The sequence below is a fragment of the Camelus bactrianus genome, chromosome 4 (genome assembly GCF_048773025.1).
Source record: "Camelus bactrianus isolate YW-2024 breed Bactrian camel chromosome 4, ASM4877302v1, whole genome shotgun sequence".
Lineage (NCBI taxonomy): Eukaryota > Metazoa > Chordata > Mammalia > Artiodactyla > Camelidae > Camelus > Camelus bactrianus.
The window spans coordinates 75,105,327-75,127,888 of NC_133542.1; the positions used below are offsets into that span (position 1 = coordinate 75,105,327).

The 22,562-nt window shown below is 60.7% G+C and overlaps 2 protein-coding genes across 7 annotated transcripts in view; both read right to left on the reverse strand.

Moving 5' to 3' along the window:
• Nucleotides 1-815, reverse strand: part of NACC2 (NACC family member 2) — a 66,431-nt gene extending 65,616 nt beyond the window's left edge. For 2 of the 4 annotated variants that reach the window (XM_074362506.1, XM_074362507.1), the window contains exon 1: nt 45-574. The gene's annotated coding sequence lies outside the window, so the exon portion shown is untranslated. Of the gene's footprint in view, nt 1-44; nt 576-608 lie in introns of those variants that run through there. The other 2 variants (XM_074362510.1, XM_074362512.1) reach the window with 2 other exon arrangements.
• Nucleotides 816-15,386: 14,571 nt separating this feature from the next.
• On the reverse strand, nt 15,387-19,385 carry TMEM250 (transmembrane protein 250). Of its 3 annotated transcripts, XM_074362514.1 has the most exons (3): nt 19,052-19,385; nt 18,193-18,384; nt 15,387-17,661 (listed from the first exon to the last, which is right to left on the reverse strand). In XM_074362514.1, the coding sequence occupies exon 3, from the start codon at nt 17,554-17,556 to the stop codon at nt 17,137-17,139; it is 420 nt and encodes a 139-aa protein (XP_074218615.1). In that variant the 5' UTR covers nt 17,557-17,661; nt 18,193-18,384; nt 19,052-19,385; the 3' UTR covers nt 15,387-17,136. The 3 variants fall into 3 exon arrangements, with proteins under 3 accessions (XP_074218615.1, XP_074218614.1, XP_010954226.1); XM_074362513.1 differs by lacking the exon at nt 18,193-18,384; XM_010955924.3 differs by lacking the exons at nt 18,193-18,384; nt 19,052-19,385 and adding an exon at nt 18,780-19,032.
• Between the last annotated feature and the right edge of the window lie 3,177 nt (nt 19,386-22,562).

Below are 22,562 nucleotides of genomic sequence, written 5' to 3' on the forward strand. Positions count from 1 at the left end.
GAAGTGCGGCGGCGGGGCCCGCGGGCGGCGCGAAGTTGGGGTACCTGCGGGCGCCGGCCCGGTCCGGCCTGCGGCAGGAAGTGCTCCGGCGGCCCGGCGCTCCGGCTCACATGGACTTTCTCCGGCCGCGCCCAGCACCGGGCCGCACCGCGGCGGGCGGGGCGCGCGGGGGAGGCGCCGCGGGCCGTTTAAAGGGACAGCGCGCCGGCCGCGCGCGCGCGCACTCGCTGCCCCGGGGCGCGCCGCCCCGCCGCCAGGTGGGCGCCCGGGTAGGGGAGGGGGATCCCCGGCAGGGGATCAAGCTCCGCGCCCCCTCCCCGAACTCCTGCTGTGCGACTCTGCGCCGGGCACTGAGCTGGGGCCGGACGCGGGAAGGACCAGAGCGCCGACCCGCACCCTCTCCTGCCCTCCGGGCCCGGCGCGGAACCGAAAGGCCCCTGAGCCCCAGGTCCTGGGGTGGCCCCTCCCCGCGGCGGCCGCGCTTGCACGGGGCAGCCTCCGGGATGTGGCGCCAAGTGGGGCCGCCGGCGGGAGCGGGTGCGGGGCCTCCGCTGCCACTGACACTCGGCGGCCTGAAAGCGGGGTTGCGGGAGTGCCCTTGGGCGAACCGCGGGTCGCCGGCGCCTCCTGCGCGGAGCCTGGGAACTGCGAGCTGCGTCTACACGGCCGGTCGGGTCTGCTTTCAGGCCCGGCGTGATCTGGGCGCACTGGCCGTTGGTAACTCCCACCATCCACCCACAGTGGCTCCTCGTTTGCTCTAGGCCACCCTCCTGTGGACAGAGCTGAGGTTTTAAAACTAATGCGCAGAAATGAAACCAGCCACAGATCCGAGAGGCCCAACAAACGTCCCCCTCAGTCACCCCCACCTTATTCTGGGGGCCTGGGGTCAGAGCAGGCCGCAGTGATCCTCCAAGGCCAGAGACGGCCTGGCTCCTGAACCCCACAAGGGTCCTTGCAGGAAAATGAGGGTGGTGCCAGGACAGTGGTCCTGAGCATAGGGTCACCAGGAGGAGGGGGTTGATGTGAAGAACAAGATGACCACCCCTCCCCCAGCACATTCTGGGCCCCTTTGAGGGGTCAGAGGCTGGGGCTAAAGCCCTGCAGGACAGTTAGCCAAGGTCATTCCTAGGACAGTGGTCAGAAGCTTGGTCTAAGTACTCCTGACCTCAGTCGCAGGCTAGCTCCTGGACCTTGGTGGTAAACTGACCCCTGACCCCAAGTTGAGGGTCTACACAGAAAACATCCCCCCCACCAGCTCACTCCTGCTTTGCCCTCTCGGGGATGGGTGTGAACCCTCAAGGACTCTCTGGGTACAACCCTGGAATCCCACTTAGACCTAAACTGCTTCCCAGGTCCCGCACCCCTCAGCCCAGCCCTCTCCCAAGCCGGCAGGACAGTCTGGCTGTCCTGAGGGGACTCTACCACTCAGAGGCACAGTCACGTGGCTTGGCATGCGATCCTGGCCCAGGAGGTGCGCCAGAGACTGACAGGTAAACTGCCGGCACCGGCTCAGCACAGGGACTAGCTGAGGCTCTGGGGTGGTGGGGGGCGGGGGAGGGGGTGGGAGGCCAGGCCCTGGCCTAGGGCAGCTCTGAAGCCCCAGGATTGGTGCCGGCTCCTAAGTGTCATCTCCCATCTCAGCAGTGCAGACTCCTCCGGGGCCCTGGGAAACTGCAGCTTCTACAAATGACAGCTGGGAGCAGGGCTGGACATTTCTAGCTGCTTCCAGCTGAGGGGTCCAGGTACAGGGAGCTATCCACCAGGCTCCAAGGTCCTCCCATGCCCAGGGCTAGGGTCACGGGGTGGATGGGACCCACAGTGGGTCTGAAGGTGTGCCCGCCTCCCTAGCTCCAGGGCGAGACTGGGCGGGGTGGCAGCCGTTCTGCGCGCTCCGAGGAGCCTGGTCGGCTGAGGAGGGGCTCCCATGTTGGCATTCTGTTGGTTTTCATCACTTGTATTTTCTAAATATTAAAGAGATTCTTCCTTCCTTAAGGAAGGACATTTGGAAAGCACTACAAAGTTTTTAGAAGACAACAGATAAGTGGAAACTGGTCCCCAAGGATAATGGGCTTCAGTGCAGCTCCTGCGCGAACGTGTGGGCGTGTCTGTAAGCCACGCTGGACGTTTCTGTTGCTAACGCCGAGCCCCTGCTAAAATCCAGGTCTGTGCTGTGGGTTCTGTGCGCGTTATCTCACTTAGCTTTCACAACAGTTTATAAAGTTGACTCTCTGTTTATTCCCGTCTTACTGGTGAGAAAAATGCAGCTTAGGAAGAAAAGGCAACTAGCTTGGGGTCACTCACTGCGGGTCCCCCAGCAGGCAGGGCAGGGCATGGTCATCCACAGCCCCTCCCTCCATTGGTCATTAGACCTTCTGAAGACGTTGGAAACGATTAGCCTGCTGCTGGCTGATAGGCAAGCGGGGCGGCCACAGTCCCCTCTTGAGGGATCTGATTAGCACTGCAGCCCATCTGAGGTGCCAGTGAAGTTTTTCTCAGCACAGGGAGGCCTGCCCTGGCATCTGGTCCTGCGTTTTCATGGCCTATAGCTTGATTTTCCCCCTTTTGTCTGATGAGCCACCAGGGCAGGGTCTCAGAGTGCACTTGGGAGTAAGGCAAGGATAACCAATACCTTGTCAACTGTCTGTCCTTCCCCAGACAGTGGAAGCGTTGGGTAGCCTGCCAGGTGCTGCTGCGGGGTTCTGCGGGTAGCTGAGTGCTCAGTGGAGGCCTGTTGGAGGAGTGGCTAGGAGGAGCCGGGCCTCCACAGAGGGAGAGCTGGGGGGCCGCCTTCTGCCTCTGGGCTCCCCATGTCCACACCAGTCACCTGAGACCACTGTGCCAGGCACCCAAACTCTGCTCTCTCTACTCTTGTCCTGGGCTCCAAGTAGCAGAGGGGCTCCCACCCTGGGGACTGTGGTCTTCAGGGATGAAGGGACCCCTGAAATCAAATGCAAATGGGCGGGTCTGCACGCACTGTTCTGAGAAGAGGCTACTTCTTCCATCTGAGGCTCGGCTCCAAGGTTTAAGGCCCGTTTAATACACCGAACCCAAGGCTTAGCCAGGTGCTTCCTCGACCCATTCACTTGGGTCCCAGTGTGATGTAATGAAACAGACCCTAACCGTGTCCCAGGACCGCTGCCCCACCTCCTCCACCTAGGCAAATGACGTCTCTTCCTTCTGGAAGCTCCATCCTTCAGCAGCTCAGGCCAACCTTGGATTTTCCATCTCACTTCTGACCCCTTCTCCTTACTCCGCTGCTACTCTCCTGCTCCAAGCCCCTCATCCTCGGGTTCCTGCAGCAGCCCCATAACTGGTCTCCCCATCTGCCCTGCTCTTGCCCCTGCCTGGGTCTGTCACCATGTGGCAGCACAGAGATGCTTCAAAACATGTCAGATCATGTCCCTCCCCTACTCAGGTCCCTCAGTGCCACCCCCCTCCATCTCAGTTCTCAGAACACAAGCCTGGGTTGGGGAGGGTAAGAGCTCAGTGGCAGAGCATGTGCTTAGCAGGTATGAGGTCCTGGGGTCAATCCCCAGTACCTCCACTTAAAAAAAAAAATAAGAACACAAGCCCAAGTCCTTACCTTCCGGAACCTGCTTTGTCACCCACACCCACGCCAACTTGGTCCCTCTCCAGCTCTAGCCATGCTGGCTTCTGCATGGGTCCTCCAAACGCTGGCCTCCTGCTCCAGGGCCTTTGCACCTGCTATTCCCACTGCCTGTGCCTTCTTCCCCCAATGTCTTTGAGGCTTACTTTGTCACTTCTTTTGGGTCTCTGCCCAGATGTCCCTTGACCGTGGGCCTTCCTGACCCTCCCATTTGAAAGAGCCACGTGGGCCATTGCCAGCCGTCTCTCCCTGATCCCACCCGGGTACTAATCCATTCTGACATTCACAGCCCTCGTCTCTCCTACAGGCACAGGTGCCCTGGCCCTGGCCCTGGTGGGTGCCCAGCACAGATCAGATGCCCACAGACATCTGCAGAATATGGGAATCTGAAGGGTGCTGTGCGCTGGCTGACAAGGGGCTGGAACCCTCCACCCTTCCGCCCGAGTTCTGGTGCCACTTTTGTGTCCTCAGAGTGTCCCTGGTGCCCAGTCAGTAGGAAGGGAGGCATCAGGCAGGGGCCCAGCCTTGGCCACGACTGCTGGGCTGAGAAGAGATTCCTGCATCATGACCGGCAGAGCAAGAAGGCGGCGCTTCCCCACAAGGGTCCTGTCGGCCCCTTGGCCTGGGCATCCCAGAGAGCAAAGGGAGGTTAGTCTGCCTCCTGGCTCGACTCTCACCTGTAGGACACAGAAGAGCCCGGGGCGGGGGCATGGCCGGCGTTTGCCTTCTCAGGAGAAAGCCCCCTGTCTGAGGAGCTGTTTACGGGGGCAGAGAGAACACCTGACTTAGGTCTAACCCCTCCCTTGGATGCGGCTCCCATGTGGGGGCTTCCCGGGCCTTCGTGGGGAGGAGCCCGGGGAGGGCTCTCCTGCAAGTGTCAGAGCGTCTGTGTTCTCACCAGGGACACATTCAGTGAAGACCCCCCCTCAGGCCAAGCGGCTGTCAGGAAAGCGGTGAGGCTCCCTTTCCGGCTCGGAGAGGGGCCCTGGCCGCCCTGTTAGGGGCCGCGTGCCAGCAGCCCACAAAGCACCTCTTTGTTAGCGCCCTGATCCGTGCCAACCAGGCCATCCACCCGCGGTCAGGCTTTGAGCAGGGCGCCTGCCCTCCCCCAGACTCACAGAAGTCAGGCTCTCCATTTTAGTTGGGTTTCTGCCCACCCTGCTCAGGGTTCACTGAGGCCACCCCCTCTTTTAATGCTGGAACAGTCCTGATCCAATCCTCTGCCCCCAGAAAGTCAACCAGGGCCCCACGGTGGCACCACTGAGGCTTTGAGGGGATGGGGGTACTGCTCACCCTCCCGGCCATTCTGGGCCATGACAGCCCAGGGACCTCACCAGCCGGCCACCCCAGGGCCCGGGCCACCATCCAGCCAAAGCCTGGCACAGATTGTCAGACCAGGCACCTTGGACCAGCGCTGAGAACCACCCCTCAGACCTCCAGCCTGCCCCTCCAAGGAAGCCATCTCTGCTTTTGTTACTGGTGGAGTGTGGAGATCCCGCTTACCAGCAGGGGTATGATACAGGAAGGTGCTGGCTGGGGCTTGAGTCTGAAGGGTGCCCCCTCCCCCGCTTCCGCAGATCCCCCAACAAAGGGACTGGCAGCCCGACCTCCTGGAGACAGGCACCCATGGCCGCTCATAGGCCCTCCAGGCCCCTTGGCTGTCCCCACTGCCATTTCTATTTTTACGACAGCTATTCTGGAGAATCGGTAAGACCCCCAGGAAGGGCTGCCCCCCCCCAGGAGTCCCTCCGACATCCTGCCCAGGGCTGTGCTGGGCTGCAGGGCACTTCTGTGGTCACTTTTGGCTCCTTTTTGTGTCATTGCTGAGCTCACCCTGAAGCCAGGCTTGGCCCACAGGCCCCAGCAGCTCCTGGCTCTGCCTGCCAGGTGCCCCTGTTGCCCCCTGCAAGGCCTGCGTCGGGGGCATCCACCCACACCAGAACTAGGACCAAGCTTGTCCTGCAGTGAATGTGTGGACAGACTCCCTGGTTCCAGCCCCAGCCCTCCAGGCCTGCCCACGTTCCCCTGTGGGGGGTGAAGTGGGCAACTGGACCCTGTATGGTGGGGGTGGGGGTGGGAGTCTTAAACTTAAACTTCTGCCTTCGATAGAAAAGTCTGGCTGTCCTGCTGACATGGGAACTGGGGACAAGGGTGATGCCCAAGGACGAGGTGCAGGGAGGGAGGGGGAGGGACAGCGGAGAGAAGGACTGTCTGGGGCCTCGCTCAGTGTCCCTTTGTGCTCAGTGACTTTGCACCAGGCCCGAGTGGCTGCCTTCTGCCCACTCCCCAGTTTGGTCCTCTCCCCACCCACCTCCACTGTCCTAGGAGCACCGAGGCTGCCTGTCTGTGCTGGCCATTCTCACTGCCCACTGCCACAGGGCCTTTGCACCTGCAATTCCCCTGCCTGAGACACCTTCCGTCCTGCATTGGCAAGTGAACTCTGGTTGGTTCATCCTTCAGGCCTGGGTAGTCCACCTGGGTCCTCAGGGAAGCCATCCTGACCCTCCAAGCTGGCACTCACAGTGCTGGGCCCCCTCCTTGCAGCCCTACGTACAGCTGAACTTCACTTGTGAGCACATGGCTTACTCAGCCCCCTAGGACAAGGAGACAGGGCTTGCTCAGAGGGCACAGCGGAGGCTCCAACAGCCTGGGAAGGCTGCAGGTGAGGCCCGCTCCCCACGATTGGAGGTGGGGGGTGTTGGCGAGCAGGCCAGCACACCCACCTCCACAGACCAGAAAGACATCAGGTCCTCCTGGCACTCCAGCTTTGTGCCAGGCCTGGTACTCGGCCCCAGGAATCTGTGGAGAACGAGGCAGGTGAAGGCTGCTGTCCTGTAGCTGTGGTCCTATTAGGGGAGACAGACAGTCAAAAAACCCCAAAATACCATGGACCAAAAAATGCCATGCACACAGTGAGATACCACATGATCCATTAGGCTGGCTAGAATAAAAAACAAAAAGTAACCAGTGCTGGGGAGGACATGGGGAAACTGGAATCCTCCTGCAACGCTGGCGGAAGTTGAAATAGTGCAGCCAAAACATAGGATCACCATGTGACCAGTACCCTCCCCCCCGGGTGTACACCCCAAAGAACTGAAAGCAGAGTCTTGAAGGGATGTGGGCACCTGTGCTCACTCACAGCAGCCAAAATGTGACAACAGCCCAGGTGTCTGCAAAGGGATAAACAAAATGTAGCGTGTGCTTACAATGGAGTATTGTTCAGCCTTAAAAAGGAAGTCCCGACACAGGCTACATGGATGAATCTTGAAGACATTGTGCTGAGTGACATAAGCCAGACACAAAGGACAGATCCTGTAGGATCCACTTGTAGGACAGCCTTAGAGGAGTCAAATCCATAGAGAGGAAGTAGATGGGGGGGGGGGGCTGGGGGAGGGGATGGAGGTTACTGGGCACAAGATTCAGTTTGGGAAGATGAGAAAGTCCTGGAGACGGATGTGGTGATGGTTGCACAACAATGTGAATGTGCTTAGTGCCTCTGAACTGTGCACTTAGAAGTGGTTAAGATGGTACCTTTTATGTGATGCATATTTTCCACAAGAAAAAACAAAGTGCCCTGTGGGGCACTGAGAGGAGGAGGCTGCCAGCCGAGGGGGGACCTGAGGGATGAGCAGGGGACAGGTATCTTGATGTCACAGGAACAGGCTCCCAGTGGGGAGGGGCCACGTGCAGGGCTGGTCAGCAGGGCCTGGATTTGCCTTGTTCTGCCCCTGGTGAGTGGTGATGGGGTCTCCTGGCTGCTGGGCAGAGGAGAATGTTCTATGAGAACCGCTGGACCTCTCCTGAGGGTCCAGGGAGGGTTGAGGGACACGGACTAGATCTGGAGGGGGACCGAGGGGTTGGGGGTGCAGCGCTCAGCCTGTTGTCAGACAGGTGGCCTATGGTGGCCCTTTCCTTAGGTGGGGATGGGGGAGAACATTCTTGGGGATCAGCTGGGTGGAAATGACAAGTGGCCGTTTCTGCTCCAGTGTCAAGGCCCTGGGGGGTCAGAAGCTTGGGAAGGAGGACCCCGCTGTCACCTGTGGTCACATGGTCTCTCCTGGTCTTTTGTTCTATTTTGTTTTGTTTTATTTTATTTTATTTTATTTTTAATGGAGGTGCTGGGGATTGAACCCAGGACCTTGTGCATGCTAAGCACGTGCTCTACCACTGAGCTCTACCCTCCCCCTCAACCTGGTCTTTTCTTAACCTCTCGGCGTCTGGCCACACAGCTGGCCTTCCCTCCTCCTCCGAACGCCCTTTCGTGCTTCTGGAGTCGGACTGCTGTCCTAGGGTTCCCACTCCCTGCGCCTCCTCTGCCTCCCACCCATGCCCGGAGACCCGAATCGCAGTGTGGGGTCCCGGGTGACAGGCGTGCTGGCATCTGTAGGATGCGTCCTTGGGCCAGGCCTGGCCTGCCCTCCCTGCTGCAGGACCAGGACCCCTGCCTAAGACTCACAGGCCCTGCCGGCTCTGGGCCCAGGGTACGTGGGAGCGGACACGAGGATAGGTGGGGGAAGCTCTGACAGCTCAGACCCCAGGCTCCAAGGCACACTGTCCCCGGCCAGCAACGCGGGGTCTGGGGTCTTCATGTGAGGCGGCAACTGACTCAGCAGGGGCCTCCACCCGAGGCCGGCAGCGAGTGCCGGGCCCCTCTGATTTGGATCTGGGTCTGGTCCTATGAGGAAAACCAGGTGCTCGGGGTCTGAAGGCACCACGGGACTAAAACCCATTCCTTCTCCTGGGGTGGTGGGGTCCACACAGTGAACTGAGGGGAGGCCCACAGGGCACAGCTGTCAGCAGAGCCTCCCCACCGGGCAAGGGCCGGGCCCATCCCCAGGTGCCCATGGGTCAGCCCTCATCTGGCCCCCTTTCCCAGGTGGTACCCTCGGGACTGAATGTGGTGACAACTGTCCACACCCAGGGTGCTTGGGGCCACAGGGGTGACGGAATCCAGCCATGCCCTGTTGCCACTGCATCACCTGGTCATCTTTCTTTTGCCCTGGGAAGTTCCAGGCGAGGACCTGGTGGCTCAGATCCAGGTGAGGTGCTCAGCCTGGGTGAGCCAGGTGGGCCTTTTTGCCACCAGATACGGCCTTAGCTCAGGCCTGGGCTTCATGCTAATGGACAAGACGCCATCCATCGCTGGTCCCAAAACCCCTGGAGCCCAAGCCTCACCAGGAGCTTGCACCTCAGGGCCGTGGATCTGACGGGGTTCAGGAGGTGAACCCTCTGGGCACTTCGGTGCAGGAAGAGTCCATCAAGGACAAGGCACCTACAAAATCAAGCGAAGGGCCAGGAAGGAGGTGGGCTTCCAGGGATGTGCCCCAGAACAATCCAGAACACCTTGCAAGGGGCCAGCGGACAGATGCAGGCTCCTTGTCAGGCGAGTTCGGATCCTTTGCACAGAGGAAAACTGGGTGAGTATTTTGGTTTCTTGTCAGAGGCTGCAAACCCGTGGCCCTCTCTGTGCATGAATTAGGGCAGCGCCGTTTTGGTTTCTGTCTGCCTCCCCTCAGTTTAAATTGGATGCTCCAATCTTCTTCCACTTTTGTCCTAAATTTCCCTCTAACATTTAGTGCAGCTGCTTAACAGCTGCCTTCTCCTGAGAAGGCAGAGGGTCGGGCGGCTGCAGTGACTCGCCTCCTCCCAGGAGGGTCGGCAGGGTCTGGCCGAGTCATTCCAGGGTAAGCATGGCAGCTGGGGGGATGGTCAGTGCCTCTGTGGGATGCAGGTAAAAGCCAGACGTGCTTCCCGGAGAGGAAGCCACAGGACGCAGACAGGACTTGGAAAGAGGCTTCAGCAGCTAGAGACACCCAGGTGAGATAAGTAGAAGGACTTCCAGGGGCCAGGTCCTAAACAGTGGGGCCGCCTTTCCAGGAATAACTCAGCAAAAGGCAAGCACCTATGCCTGTGGGCACTTCTGAATGGAGACATCCCGCCCGAGGGACCCAGCTTACGGAGGCCTTGAATGACCTTGGACACACTCGTTCAGAAAGTGAGTGAGGAAGTCCTACTGAGTACCAGCCCTGGGGACACAAGGGATATGTTATAGACTCAATATGGATCCCCCAAATTCTTACGTTAAATCCTAATCACCAGGTGAAGGTATAAGGGGGCGGGGTCTTTGGAAGGTGATTAGGTCATGAGGGTTTCTCATTCAAGAATAGGATTTCTGATCTTATGAGAGAGCTCCCAGGAGCTCCGCCCCTGCCAACTGCTGTGAGGTGCAGAGATGACAGTGTCCGGGGGCCGGGGAGCTGCCCCCACCGGACACCGAATCCGCTGACACCAGCAGCCTGGGCTCCGGCCTCCAGGACTGCAAGAAGCAGATGCTGGTAGTTCCTGAGCCACCAGGTCTGTGATGTTGTTACAGCAGCGGGAAGGGCGGAGACAGGACCCTGTTCACTCATTCATTCAACTGTGCGCAGAGTGCGAGGAGTTCTCCGCGAGAAGGCCTAGCGTCCTACAGCCAGTCCCCATGCGACGTGTCCCTGAGGTCAAGACCAGGGCCATCTGATCTGCCCTCAGGCAGGGCCTGCAGCCTTGGCCCCTGGTTTCTGGTGCCTTCCTCCGGAGAAGGGGGCCAGGAGAGCCCCCGCCCACGGGGGCAGCCTGCTGCACCCTCCTCTCCGCAGCTCCCACCCCAGGAGGAATGCTGGCTTTGGGCTCACTCCTCGGAGCCCTCTCCCTCCCCTTCTGGGAAGAGTCACATCCAGCAGCCTGTCCACTCTGGGCGGTGAGTCCAGATTCCCCTGGGCTTCCTCTCCCTTATCTCGTGGGAGGAACTGGTCATGGACAGAAGCAACACCCTCCTCTCCTTCTGCCCCCGCCCTGCTCAGGGGCCAGGAACAAGGCCCTTCCTCTTGTGAACCAGCTCGGCCAGTGACCGGCTGACCCCATGCGGGAAGCAGCAGAGCACATGGAGCGAGTACTCCAGCCTTCCAGCTTTGTACAGCCAGCTGTCTTCTCGGCAGGAACCCAGGGATAACAGCCATCAGGGGCCTCACGTTCCCAGGGGGCCCGAGCCCTGACGTCCCCTCAAGGGCACCTAGGGGCCCTGGGCGCAAGGGGTGGTAGGGTCAGGACCTGTCCACCTGCTCTGCTCAGAATCTGGATGAAGAGGGCAGGACTGAGGACACACACAGGCACACACATGCGAGCGCACACACAGGCACGTGCACACACATGCACGCACCCCCAGCCGCACAGCAAGGGTCAAACAGGGCAGCGCCCTCTCTGAAATGCACCTCGGGACCCGACGACGCTCGGGGCGCCACCCCGGGGGATGGATGAGGGAGGATAATCGCGTTCATTAGAGCGCTTTTCTGCACTGAGGGATCCGGGAAAAACACACAGGGTTATCACGGTACAATTTGAAACACATGCAAATAATTCATGTGACCATTAAGTCACAGAGTTGCTGCAAAGGATGAATTCACACTTAACACCCAGATTTATAGCATGGAAGGACTGCCCGTGCCCCGGGCAGCAGAAGCCCCTCGGTTCTGAAAAGCAGATGCTACAGGTGGGCTTCGGGGGCAGCCCAGACCTGAAGAGCAGGGGCCCCTGGGCTAGCGGGAGTGGGGGTGCTCCAGCCTGAGGGAGGCCCAGAACAGCCAGCCATGGTGACAGCGCAGCAAGGGCCGAGGGGCCGACACCTGCTGGTGCCCTGTGGAAAGGACTAGAAATCCCTTCTCTGGTCACATGAAGGGCAGCCGGTGGTCAGAGTGGGCTGCAGCATTCCTACCAGCGGGGGCTCCAGGGTCAAGGATGGGTGTCCCCTGGGCCCCAGGTCGTGTGTGGGGACTCCCCACATACCCAGCTGTGCTTGGCCCTGGGGCCAGACCATCTGTCTTCCAGGCCTCAGACATCCACTCACCGCCTGTCTGAGGACAGCCTACCCCTTCTGGGTCCACTGGCAAGGAAAGGGCCCACAGCCCCGCCTGATGTCACCCGTCCCTCAGCACAGGGACACACCTCCTCTGGGGGCCACTTCTTCTGTGACATGACCACCACCCTGGACTGACTGATTCCAAATGAATATTCACGCAACATTTCAGCAAGGACTAGTCATTAATATTCAAAAAAGCAGAATGGAGCCTGGTCCCCACTGTAACAAATCAGGGTGACTACACAGCTGATGGGAACATGGCCTGGACCTTTCGGACACACCCATCAGCCTCCGGAGCTTTGGTCTGAAGACACCCTCCAACTGACCAGCCAACCGTGGGCACGTGGGTGGGGGCAGGATGAGCTGTGGGGTGGCTGCCCCAAGCCCCGCCCACTCTGACAGCGGCCCTCCCTCCCACCCTCCAAGCTCCTCCCTGTCTTCCCGCTGCTGCCCTACGCCTTCCGTGGCCCTCCCTGTCCTGGGATTACTGAGGAAGGGCTCACATCTCCCATCACGCCTGCTCACGGGAAACACTTGAAGAACAGAGCCGGCCCCTTCCTGCCTTGGGGAGTCCTCCTGCCTCAGAGTCCACCGGGGGCCTGTCATTCTGGGTCCTCAGGGGTCCTGGCTCATGCCCTCCCCCTACTGGCCCGGGCTGCTCCCAGCAGCTGGTTAGTTCCCAGTGGTGGCAGTGCCCGCGCCTTTCAGCCTGTCCCCGCCCAGAACAGCCTCCAGCCCAGGGTGGCAGGGGACCAGCCAGAGGTGGAGGAACTCTGCCCGACCTGGGCTCCTGGGCAACCGCATGCGGCTGGGGTGGTGTGCCCCCCATCTCCGGCTTTGGACGAGCTGACTTGCAGGCCCTGTGGTGGCCGCACCCTCCTGTGGGCCTCTTCTGCATGAGGCTGTGGATGTGACTGCATCCATCAGGCGCAGTGCGGGCCACACAGTGAGAGCCACAGCAACCCTGCCAGAGGCCCCGTGTGACACAGCTGCCAGCCTGCCCGGGCATGCTGCCCGGCGGGGGCTGGGGGAGGGGCGGGCCCAGGAGCGCTGAATCAGCTGCTCCCGCTTGGCGCTGTCCCTTCCCCGGCAAGGATGCTGGTGGTGGTGGTGGTGGGGGGGGGCTCCTTTTCTGGGGAGCTGTCAGAGTGCTGGGGATTTTCGGGAAAGTTGCGTGGAGCTTGGTGCAAGCCAGGCTCCTGGGGACAGAGGAAGGGCCTTCCCGGAAGACAGGGCCCTTTCCAAACAGAACCAAAAAGGGAGAAGAGAGACGGCCTGTGAGGAGGGAAGGAAGCATGTTCCCTCCCTCCCCGAACGTGCTGACTCAGCACCAAGCGCCTGCCACACTCTCTCGTCCAATCAGGCTCTGGAAGGGACAGGGACCTCTCAAGGTCAGGGAACATCAATATCCCGGGCGAGTCCCAGTGGACGGCCCTTCCTCTGCAGCGGCGCTGGGGGTCACGCTCTGGTCCAGAGCGGGGCCTCACCTGCCCCGGCCATGCTCCAGGTGACGGCTGCCTCCCTCCCCCTCGGCTGTCCACCCAGAGGGTCAGGGAGGTGGGACGACACAGGGGTCTGAGCCGCAGCCAGGAGCGGCTGCCGGCTGCTGGGACAAAGAGGGCACGCTCCGAGGGCGCCTCGTCCGCCACGCCCACCTCGCCCGGGGCCTGGACAGAACCTAGGCTTCCTCAAATAAGCCCCTGGTTTCTAGAAATTCCCCTTCTTGCCGAAGCCTCCTTCCCACCGGCTAGATCCCCAGCAGAGGGACGGGCTGGAACCCAAGCCTGGCTCCGTGGGCGTGGCCTCAGGGAGGCCGTGGTTTGGGCTTTTTCTCCCACAAGCACCCCCAACACCTGGTGCGAAGGAAGCCAGGACTCAGCGACTCAGCCCCAGTTCTTTGTTGGAGGGAACCGCCTCTCTTTCCCTCCCTCCTCTCCTCCTTCTTTCCTCCTTCCCCTCCCTCCCTCCCATGGTCTGGCTTCTGCCCCAGGCTTGACCTCCTGTCTCGAACGCCTGCTGCCCTCTAGACACTTTCCTGCCCAGGGAGCACCCTCCCTCAAATCTGATCATCCTCTTCCCAAGCCGCTAGCCTCCCGGGGCCCCCTCTGAGTCTCCCACGCCTGGGCAGTTGCTGACCGCTGCTGCCGCCCAGGTCTCCCCTGGGCACTGCTCCTCCGCCCTCCCTTGGCCAGCCTCCCCTGTGGTCACTGTGTCTGCCCGCCCTCCCCCACCCACCGACTCCCAAGCCAAGGCGCACTGTCGTCACCACTGCCATCCAGGTGCTATCTCCCCTCCCAGTAGAGGCACAGCTGGACTGGCGTTGCTGCTGGGGTCCCTGGGCTGCAGACACAGCCAGCTCCCCAAGTGCAGCGCTGTTTGGGCCCAGGAGACCCAGCTCTGGACGGCGCCCAAAATGGTAACTAGAGCCCAGTCTCAACAGAACCGGGCTGCGCTAGCCACCCCCACGCAGCCCACCTTCCTGCGGCTGGCCTGCTCCGCGTGTCCTCTTCGAGAGTGGTGACCGTCACCCAGGGGGCGCTGGGTTAATTCAGCCCAGAGGATGGGAGTCCAGCAGGAAGCTTGCCCCCAGCAGCACCTCAGCTCTCAGGGGCTCGTGGCACTGGAAACCCCACTACCACCTGGCATGTACCATCCACTGTCCAGCAGGGTGATCTGGAGCCCTGGGGGGCTGTCTGATCCGACTTCAGCTGTGCGGCCACAGCAGCCCTGGCTCCCATGCCAGGGGCCCTCCGGGGCTGGTGGCTCCCACACGGGACAGCAAAGAACCACCTCATCACACACAAATCGTGCTGGACAGAGCTGGTCCAGAGAGCCACCGAAGAGACACTCCATCTTGCCTGAAACAAGGGGAGGCCAGGAGAGGCGGCCTGTGGAAACGCAGAAGGCGGGCGTCCTGGAGGTCCAGCACAGTGAGAGGGCAAGTCGGGGACGGTGCTGGCCGCTGCCGCCCACTCCCAGGGAAGCTGGCGCGCCTCTGAACGCCACTGCTTGTGCGCCCAGATCTGTTCCCCAGCATCGCCCAGCGACAGAGACACAAAGACCCTGGGCCCAGCCTAGGTCTGGGGGTTGAGGCCCGGCCGGGCTTTGTCAAACAAACTGCCCCTCCCTAGGGTCCTTTTCTGGGCCAAGGCTCTTGTAAGGGTTTTACCAACTCTGCCATTAAAATCCAAACCCCAAAGGCTCAGATGGTTTTCTTCTGAAACATCTAGTTCCATGAAATTCCAGACAGCAAAAGGCTGCCCTGTCACGGAACCCACAGCTCCCCTTTCAGTGGCACTTTCTGGCCCCCAGGCTGCATGCGGGGACATCAGCCTCATCAAGTGGGAAGAAGCCTTTGCGAGTGAGACAGAGTGTCCCCTGCACAGGAGCCAGGGACGCCTTGACAGAATAAAGACACCAGGTAACGACGAGTCTCACCTCTGAAACTGCTTTTTGGTGAAGAACGAACCGTAACTTTGGTTTTCTGCCAGTTAATTCTCCTGCGCACCAGTCTCTTCTCTGAAACCGAGTGCACCCTGTATGCACAGGCCAAGTCCTCCCGCCATTCGGCATGTGAGGGCATCGCCTGTCATGAGGACGAGACACGCTCGCCCGTGGGTTGAATCCAGCCCTCACGGACCTCACCAGGGCCCCTCAGCCAGCGCCGACACATTCTCGCTGCCACCCCAGCCAATTCTCCGGACAGGCTCCGGCAGTGGGACCCCCTGGCCTCAAGGTCAGGGTGGGCCCCCTCCCCCAATAGCCCATCACACCAGTCCCTCCTCCAGCACAGCAGATGACTGCTTTTAAAAGTCCATGGTTTTACTTGTGAAAAATGGCCTCTGTGAAAGAAGGAATAAACTTTTTGAGCTTGAAGCAATCACTCCATCAAGATGTTAAAAAAATAAGTTTAATGCAGGTGGCTCATTTCATAAAGAATTTCACAGGCACTCAAGACACCGAGCAGCTTTGTGTCCGCACGGCCACAACCCCTCCACCCCAGCCCTGTGGACACGTGCCCACCTCACAGGGGGCCTCGGAGGATCTGAGTAATGTGAGTCAATTAACACAAAACAAAGCTTTTAGGAAACAGCATGATTTAGTGCAAAAGATTCTCTGCAGCTCCGAGAAGTGGGGTCCACGTGAGCTGGCTCCAGGCGACTCAGACAGGCCCACCCCAGCCTCCTCCTCCGAGCAGTGGATGACTGACGGACACAAGCTGGCTGCGCGCTAAAGAGCACAGTTTACAGCCAGGTGTTTTTCGCTTTCTCTCCCTGATTTGGGTTTCCTTCCAGTGGCACACAGCTGTCCCGACAGCTCCCCAGGCTGCAGGGCTGCCTGGCCAGGCCGGGTTGAGGGGACCCCTGCCCGTGCCCAGGGGTGTGGGAACACAACTTGGGGTGACACAGCATCGGCCTGTCACCCCAGTGTGGGGCCCTTCATCCCACATGTCCCTCTGCTGTCCCAGCACAATCTTCAGAGTGCCTCTCACCTGCCTGCAAGGCCCACAGCCGCCTTGTCCCTGTCTGACAGAGAAGGCCAGGGTGGGCCACCTGGGTGAGATGCTGGCCCCCTGGTCTACAACCAAAAGCCCCCCGGACCAGGGCTCCTTCCTGGCCCACATTCATGCCTGCCTTTCACTCCCAGCTGTTCTAACTGCTGCCGGGGGCAGGAACAAAGGGGCAGCAGAGCCCCTCCATCGGAGGTCTGGCCCTGGTGTACCCCTGACTCCAACAGCAGCTTCTCTGCACTTGCGCCTCCTCTGACTCTGCTCCCAACACACACGACTCAATCCTGGATGCTCCCTTAAGGGAAGGGACTGAAAGCAGCCCCCAAAAGCCAGAAAGAAACTGAGGTGCCTCTTCAGAAATCCACATGTGAAGAGATGACAGCATCCAGCCAACATCCTCAACAGACCTGGCCAGGAGGACGACTGGTCCGCCTGGACCCTCCCCTGGGCTGGCCCCTGATCCAGGAACCTGCCAAGCAGACCAAGGTGACCCTGAAGCCCAGCCTGGCACTCAGGACCCCACCGCCTCACAGGGTGACAGATAGAGAAGAGTCTGTGGCTTGAACCCAGACTTGAGTGGCCCAGGGCAGAGTGAGCAGCTTCATGGCAGTGTAGTGCATCAGCTGGGGGAGCCTGACACTTCCCTAAGGCTGGGGCAGGGGTCGGGAGTGCACCCGAGGAGGCTGTGTGGCCAGGAGAACCACCCTCCAGACTTGCACCTGGGCAGCACACCCCTCCCCGGGGCCTCCCACACCACTGGTGACACCAGTGTCCTGGAGAGGGGACAGGGACGCAGGCCCTCCAAGTGTAGACTGGACCCATGGGCCGCACCACACAGCATATCTTGGAAAAGTGCGGGCTAAAACCACAAGCAGGTAGCCCGGGGGACACTGGACCTAAAGCACATACAGAAGGTTCCAGGCAAAAATCAACAGGAGGGAGGGCGCCAGTGTCCCCTTCACAGAAAAGTCTCAGCCCTTTCCTCTCAGGGGCCAGACCCAGGCTGGCGGTGGGTCATGTCCGCGGGAGGGAGTGGAATGGGCCCGGACCCACTTGGCCAAGAAGACCACGCAGCAGGGACATTGACACCGGGTCACAATGATCCACCCCAGAGCCAGGCCCGGGCCCTCACATGTCCACGAAGACCATGAAGCACCAGCCCAGTCCCCCGACCAGCAGCATGGTCACGTGGATGCCGTGGATGAGCAGCTCATTCAGGAAGCGGAAGTCCACGCGCCGGCGGCCGAGCAGCAGCAGCAGCACCGACAGCTTGAGCTGGAAGCGCAGCAGGACACGCACACCCAGGTACTGCAGGCAGAAGAGGGCGGCCAGCGCGCCCCACAGCGCGGCCGTGAAGAGGCTGCAGCTGAAGTACAGCAGGAAGCGGATGAAGCCGTAGAGCCAGCGCGCCCGAATGTACACGTCGAAATTGTTGTACTTGGTGCGGGCCAGGCGGGAGGTGCGCGCTGGTCCACAGGCTGCGTGCAGGCAGGTGGTGTGCGGGCCGTGGAAGGAGCGCACCCGCCGGGGGATGGGCATGACCGGCATCGGCGCTAGCTTGCGGCGGTGGCAGCGTCCAGGCGGCGGTCAGCATAGGCGTCATGGGCACCTGGGCCTGAGAGTCTGAGGCTGAGCCCCGGGGGAGGCTTGGGCCTGCAGGGAGAGCGACAAGGGGAGGAGCCAGGTCATCCTGGGACACCAGGGGCTACAGGGAAACCGAGTCTGGGACTCGGGATCTGCTCACACACCTTCCCCCCTCTCACACCTGGGGTTATTCTTTTTTCACAAATGCTACTGAGGATGCTCCAAAAGGTCCCACAATCATGTGAGAACCAAACTGAGAAGAAGGGCCAGGAGAGTGGCCACAAGTCCCCGGAGGCAGTCCATGCCAAAACCGATGAGGAAGGGCCAAGAGAAACCTTGGCTATCCTCAGCCACCCCCAGACTTGGCGAGACTCCCCTTCACTGGACTCACCGTCTGCCTTCTATCTGGAATGCCCATTCCTGGCTGCTCTATCCAAGGTGATTAAGTCCCTGAGTGGCAACCCACTACAGGATCACAGGAGGGAGAGGGAGCCCACAGGGCAGACAGAGCAGTTCTCTTCAGCAACTTGACAGGCCAAGTGCTGGAGACCAGAGAGCTGCGGTAGGGGGCAGGCAACAAGTACAGAGCTCTGGGCTCACCTGCAGGGCCTGAACCCTGGTGCTGTCATCCACGGAGTGACCTTGGGCAGATCACCTCCCCCTGAGATCGTCCCTGCTCTGCAAAACGGACACTGGGCACCCAGGGGTGCTGTGAGAAGCTGGTGTTACAGGGCAAGAGCTGCCTGAGGATGACTGCTGATGGCCGGCGGTATCATCACAGGGGATGGGGCCCTGTGGACGGAACCACCACAGGGAAGGAGAAACACAAGTGGCTCTTTCATTTTGCCTAGCAACTGCCATTATAGCCTAAATGATTCGTGGGTGGAGATATAGAACTGGAAATACAGGACGTGTATAATCAAAGCAGCAAAGTTGGTTACAGGCTCCAGGGAGACACTGCCTGAGACATCTGCCTCCGATCACATGGCTTTTAGCCTGGGGGCCTACTGAGGGACTTCTGCTCGCTCCCGCTCCAGCCGCAGGTCGCAGCAAACGGCCGCCCACGTGCAGCTCCGGCCAGAGGTGCAGGCCGGGCAGGTCCACCCTCCCCTTCGCACAGGCCCAGCCCTTCCTGCAGACTTCGGCCAGAACCCGATCTGACAGCAGCTGCTCCATCCAGGCTTCACCTGGTCAGCCCGCCAGCCCCCGGGAATGGCATTCAGACGTCGTTGCTCCCTTCAAGCTGCAGGATCGCAGCCGGCGGCTAGTAGTCGTTCGCCATCCTCCCATCACCACCTGGCCGCAGGCAACGCGTCTACGCCACGGGCTTCCAGGTCGGGGGCGCCGGTGCGGCACCAAAGCGCTCACCTCTGGGGGTGCCGAGCTCCCGGCCCCGACCCCAGAGGCAGGACCGACCCGCGGCCCCCCGCGCCCCGCCCGGGCACCCCTGCCCGCTCACCGGGTGCCCTCTCCGCGCCGGCGTCCCGAGCCGCCCGGCCCCCTGTCCCTCGGGGCTGCGGGAGCAGGGCGGAAGCATGCTGCCGACGGAGCGGCCAGGACACTCACGCGTCCCTGGCCCGGGCCGCCCCGACCGGCCGGGGGCTCCCGCGCCCGGCGGCCGGCCGCGTTTGGCCCAGCGTGGGAGCCGTAGCGCCGTCCCTCTGCGGCCACCGTAGGACTTTCTTCACGCCCCCTCCGCCTGCGCCGACACCGAGAGCGCCTCCCTTCCCCCAGCTCGGCGCCGACCCTGAGCACCCAGAACTCGGCGCTTCCCAAGGGCGGGGGTGCGTGCGTGCGTGCGTGCGAGGGCGGCGCACCGCCCATGACGTTAATGCCAGACGACACCGCCCCTCCTACGCCACTGGCCCGCGGCCTGTCCTGCGCATGCGCAGATAGTGCATCTAAGCCGCGCAGCCTCTGCGCATGCGGCGCTGCGCCCGAAGCGGTTGAAAGTGCGCAGGCGCGCGCCCTCTGTGGTGCTACGCCAGCGTCTGGAGAGCACCTGCAGTTGGCCCCGGGACCCGCGCGGCCCAGCGTGTCTGCCGCCCCGCGGGTCGGGAGCGGGTTGGCTGACACACCCCATAAACGTAGGCATCCCCAAATGTAGGGAGTTGGGGGCTGGCCGGCTGACAACCCACAGACACCAAGGTCCCCAAATGCTGAGGTCTGGGGCAGGCTCGGGCACACCATCCGTGGACACACGTCCTCAAATGTAGAGAGTCAGGGTGGGATGGCTGGCAGCCGCAGAGACCTGGGGTTGCCTTTCCCAGGAGAAAAGAGTTCCGTGTAGACGTGTTTCAATATTTTAATCCGACCAGGTCAGGGTAAGGCAAACACCTGACGCTCCTTGGATGTGGTTGGCAAGTTCCATCAGCCGGAATTTTACCACGTTCGGAGAACCTGCTAGTTGCACACACGAAGTGGCTGGTTCTGTCCGCCAAGTGTCGGGGTGCCGGTCTTGTTCGCTGTTTTTGCTACTGGGTGTTCTGATAGAGACCAGCTTCTCGGACATTCTTTACAGCGAACAGCGGGCCGTGCCTTGCTCCTGGCTGACCCGCGGGTCCGAGAGCCTCTTCACCTGCAGGAGCCCCTGACTGCCAGCACGTCACCTCCCCACGCAAGTCCTAACCCTAGCCTGTCCACACCTCCCGGTCATGTAGGAAGGGGCCCGATGCTTGGTGGTCCTGGCCTTTCAACTGCTACCCTGCTAGTGAGGAGGGCTTAGCAGGATCGTGGTGGAGAGGGGAGGAAGGGGCAAAAAGATCTGAGGCTCAGAGAGTTTCTTTTTAAGTTTCCAGAGCAGCAGGAGAGGATGAGAGAGAAGAGAGATATTTTAAGAAATGTTTCTTAAAATGCATCTTCTCTGCGGGCTGGAATTCCACAGCGGCCCCCTGCTCTGCACCCCACCCGAGGGTGGTGGTTTTCCTTCCCAGCCCTGAGTCTAGCCCTGTCCCCTTGAGATACCCTATGGGGGCCCCCCTCAGTCTGTGAGGAGGTCCCTTTGCTCTTATCCCTGACTTGTACCTTCACAATTGCTTTTGCTCCACCAAGTGAGCTTCTACTCACCCTTCAAGACCTCAGTCGATACCCCCTCCTCTGGGAAGCCTCCTCCAACTGTGTGCTATCCCTTCTCTGGCCCCACTACCCCCCTCCAAGGGGGGAATTCTGACTGCTCTCTACCCTGCTCTTCCTCCACCTCAAAAGCTGCAAAGATCCATTTATGGACCAGTCTCTCCCACTAGCTAAGTTTACTTACCGTGACCCATACAGTAAGATGTATTTTTACGTTATAATTTAGTCTACACATGCACATGTTTAAACAACTCCAGAAGCTTCACTAAACAATAGTTAGAAACAATACTTCTCCTGACCACGCGCTCCGATACGTTCTGTTGTTTCATTCGGTAGAAGTGCTAAGTGCCACCCACTTGCAGCCTGGCAACCACCGGGTCAGGAGCCCCGAGGACAAGGATGAGGCTGTGTCCTCAGGGCCAGCTCGGTGGCAGGGCAGGGGAGACCCCTGGCAGGTGCTGTGTTTGCAGGCTTGCCCTGGTGTGGGGGTCCAGCGGGGGAGTCCCGTCACACTCTCCATCCTCCCAAGCACCCCTCTCCCATCTGCCCCGGGCCTTCCTGCGGGTGTCCGAGCTGTGGGCAGTGGTCTGGCGCCACCTCCTGGGATGGGACAGTGCCGCAAGCCAGCCGCCAGGATACTGCGTGAGCCCTCACAACAGGCATGTTGTGTGTGCTGTGGGGGCAGGAAGCCTCCGTCAGCAGGGATTCTAGAGAAAGCCCCAGCCCCCTCTGAGTCACGCACTCTGTGAAGTGCGGAGGGGCCCGAGCAGAGCCCCCCAGTGTTCAGCGACCTCGTGGTCCTGATAAACAGCTATGCAGTCACCTCACCATCAAGAGGCGGACTCCAGTCCCCTCCCCTCGGCTCTGGGCTGCCTTGGAGACCAGATCCTGAGGCCCAGGTGACACCTCATGCTATCTGGGTCGCTCACCGACTTGAGTCTTCTAAGCTGAGCCCCCAGATGGCACAGGGCAGAGCAGCCCTCTCTGGGCCCTGTCCACATCCCTGGTCATGTCACTCGTCCCGTGAGCGGAACAAGATGCTTGCTGTCGTATGGTACCAGGTTTGGGGCAGCCTGTTACATGCCTGAGTGCTTTGGGTGAACGTGCCATTTCAGATCCTTACAACCACCTTCAAGGTAAACAGTCTCACCTCCACTTTGCAGATGGGAAAAGAGGTTTTTGCTCGGGTGAGGCCTGATTCCAAAACCCAGGGTGAATCCACCACTCTTGGCTAATGTGAGGCATGCGTGCTGCACCACCTAATCCAGATTCCCTGCAGGACATCACTGGTTGATTTGGTACCCCGTGGCAGACTTCACTAGTTGATCCAGCACGATGGTAAAATCCCCAGTCATCTTCCCAATGGCCATGTCCCTGCTAGTCCTGGGTTACAGAATTCCAGCCTATTTGTGGGGGCAGCATGCCCTGCTAACAGCTCACAGCATCTCCCATCCCTGATGTGACTCCTCTATTGTCCCCAGGAACCCAGGGAGGGTGCCCCTTCCTCAGGGTGGACTCTGGGCCGGTGTCCTGACGGCCACCTGCCAGTGTGTCACAAGGGCCAGTTGGGCACCCAGAGGTTACCATGGAAACAGCGGACTGCATTTATGGAGGGCAGTGCAATGAGGTAGTCAGAGTGTGTGCCCCAGACCCAGCTGGCCTGGTTTGGCTCTTCCTCCACCACTTTCTAGCTGTGGCAAAGGTCCTCTGTTCTCTGGGTCCGCTAGTGCCTCCTGGGTGGTTGGAGAGAGGGGGCGTGGCCTCGCATCCCACCTCTGCCTCCCCTCCTCCCAATTCCCCCAGCTGGCTGACTCTCCTCCATCTTTCCAAGTCCAAAGTTGACATGAGCTGGTCACTCAGTCTCAGAGTGGTCGTGCCTGGGCAGGGAGGCCTCCCAC